General features: G+C 45.4%; 1 protein-coding gene across 1 annotated transcript in view; it reads right to left on the reverse strand.

Annotated features, from left to right (window-relative positions):
* The window catches only part of LOC115172965 (protein EFR3 homolog B), a gene marked incomplete in the record, with an annotated part of 49,740 nt that overhangs the window by 9,135 nt on the left and 38,105 nt on the right, over window positions 1–2,500 (reverse strand). Inside the window, 2 exon segments of the mRNA XM_029730886.1 lie at window positions 1,149–1,216; window positions 1,290–1,421. Coding sequence (XP_029586746.1) covers window positions 1,149–1,216; window positions 1,290–1,421 — 200 coding nt within the window.

Genomic DNA, 2,500 nt, shown 5'->3' on the forward strand with positions numbered 1-2,500 from the left:
ATGGCTAGCAGTACTCAGCTGTAAGCAGCCAATGGCTAGCAGTGCTCAGCAGTTAGCAGCCAATGGCTAGCAGTGCTCAGCTGTAAGCGGCCAATGGCTAGCAGTACTCAGCTGTAAGCAGCCAATGGCTAGCAGTACTCAGCTGTTAGCAGCCAATGGCTAGCAGTGCTCAGCTGTAAGCGGCCAATGGCTAGCAGTGCTCAGCTGTAAGCGGCCAATGGCTAGCAGTACTCAGCTGTAAGCAGCCAATGGCTAGCAGTACTCAGCTGTTAGCAGCCAATGGCTAGCAGTGCTCAGCTGTAAGCGGCCAATGGCTAGCAGTGCTCAGCTGTAAGCGGCCAATGGCTAGCAGTACTCAGCTGTAAGCAGCCAATGGCTAGCAGTACTCAGCTGTTAGCAGCCAATGGCTAGCAGTGCTCAGCTGTAAGCGGCCAATGGCTAGCAGTACTCAGCTGTAAGCAGCCAATGGCTAGCAGTGCTCAGCTGTAAGCGGCCAATGGCTAGCAGTGCTCAGCTGTAAGCGGCCAATGGCTAGCAGTACTCAGCTGTTAGCAGCCAATGGCTAGCAGTACTCAGCTGTTAGCGGCCAATGGCTAGCAGTGCTCAGCTGTAAGCGGCCAATGGCTAGCAGTACTCAGCTGTAAGCAGCCAATGGCTAGCAGTACTCAGCTGTTAGCAGCCAATGGCTAGCAGTACTCAGCTGTAAGCGGCCAATGGCTAGCAGTACTCAGCTGTTAGCAGCCAATGGCTAGCAGTTTCATATTGGCGATAAAAACATTTGAATGACATACTTTTTTCTAATTCAGTAATGAATTATTTAATGTAACAAAACAAACATTAAACCTTGTAAACAAGTTATGGTAATTCACGGAAAACTAGTGAACAATTCATTTAGACCGGGCGTTAATTTGAAACAGCAGTTAATTTGAAACAGCAGTTAATTTGAAACAGCAGTTAATTTGAAACAGTGATTTATTTGAAACAGCCATTTATTTGCTGAAATGTGTGCCGTTGCCTGGCTAATAAAAAGCACATGCTGCTATTTGAGACTCTATTTGAAACTGCGTTTATTTTAAGTTTTACCGTATACAGTAGGTGTGTGTGTGTGTGTGTGTGTGTGTGTGTGTGTGTGTCTACAGTATGTGTACCTGGGGTTTTCAATAAAGATGTCTTCAGGCAGCAGGTAGGGTACCTCCTTCTGTCTCAGCTCTATCACCTAGTGAGGGAGGACACAGCAGCATGAAAACACACACACACACACACACACACACACACACACACCTACTTACTTCTTGGATGTGCTGGCAGAATGCAGGGACGGTGGTGAGTTGAGAGATAAGGCTGAGGTAGGCAGCAGAGAGAGCGTGGACAGCACAGCGATTATACAGAGATAATCTCTCATCATTAGCCAAGGCCAGGTCCTAACATGGGGAGACAACCAATCAGATACCACAGGATCCCAGGAAGAGAACCCAGAGGTTTTGGAATGTTTAGAAAATATATGTGATTAGGTGTGTGTTGTATGTGTGTATGTACATGTGTGTGTGTGTGTGTGTGTGTCTGTTGTGGGTCTGTTTCTTGGAATTGCCTTGTGAAAGCCTAGTACTGTAAGGGCATATTTTATACATTAGCTAGGGTTGTGTTCCAAATAAAACAACAAGTGTCCTTGCTCCAGTTCCTCAACGGCACAGCAAGGAGAGTTCAAAAAAAGCACCTTATAATTGAAGACTCTTCTTTGAGTCATAAACGTCCAATGAAATTACGTAGGAACTGTGCACACTTTGGAGAGGTGTGTTTCCACTTGGAGACGCCAGTTAGACCTCTCACTCAAAACCTTGTCATTTAAAAAAAATCTTATATTGCAACTACATTTCCCATGAACCTTTCTTATCATGTTACTGACCGTTTCCAGATTTCGTTATCAACAAATGCGGTGGAAAGTCCAGTAAATGTAAAATGCACATCAAATCAACATTGTAATGTTTGGATCCAGTCTTGTGTCAGGTGAACTGTTGTTTCCTCCCTTTTAGTCTAATAATTTTGCCATAACCTCCAAACTGTTCTCTTTTAATTGTTACCATGGTTATGCATTCCATATCTGTAAGATTTAAAAATATATATATTTAGCCCAAACCATATAGGCAGTGTAAAGGGTTAAAGAGCAACTACACACGAATGCCATGTTATGAATAGTTTCTTCTTTTTGCTGGTCATGATGCTGGTCATGATGCTGGTCATGGTGCTGGTCATGGTGCTGGTCATGGTGCTGGTCATGGTTCTGGTCATGGTGCTGGTCATGGTGCTGGTCATGGTGCTGGTCATGGTGCTGGTCATGATGCTGGTCATGGTGCTGGTCATGGTTCTGGTCATGATGCTGGTCATGGTGCTGGTCATGATGCTGGTCATGATGCTGGTCATGATGCTGGTCATGGTGCTGGTCATGGTGCTGGTCATGATGCTGGTCATGGTGCTGGTCATGGTGCTGGTCATGGTGCTGGTC

This window comes from Salmo trutta, chromosome 33, assembly GCF_901001165.1.
Source record: "Salmo trutta chromosome 33, fSalTru1.1, whole genome shotgun sequence".
NCBI classification, from domain to species: Eukaryota; Metazoa; Chordata; class Actinopteri; order Salmoniformes; family Salmonidae; genus Salmo; species Salmo trutta.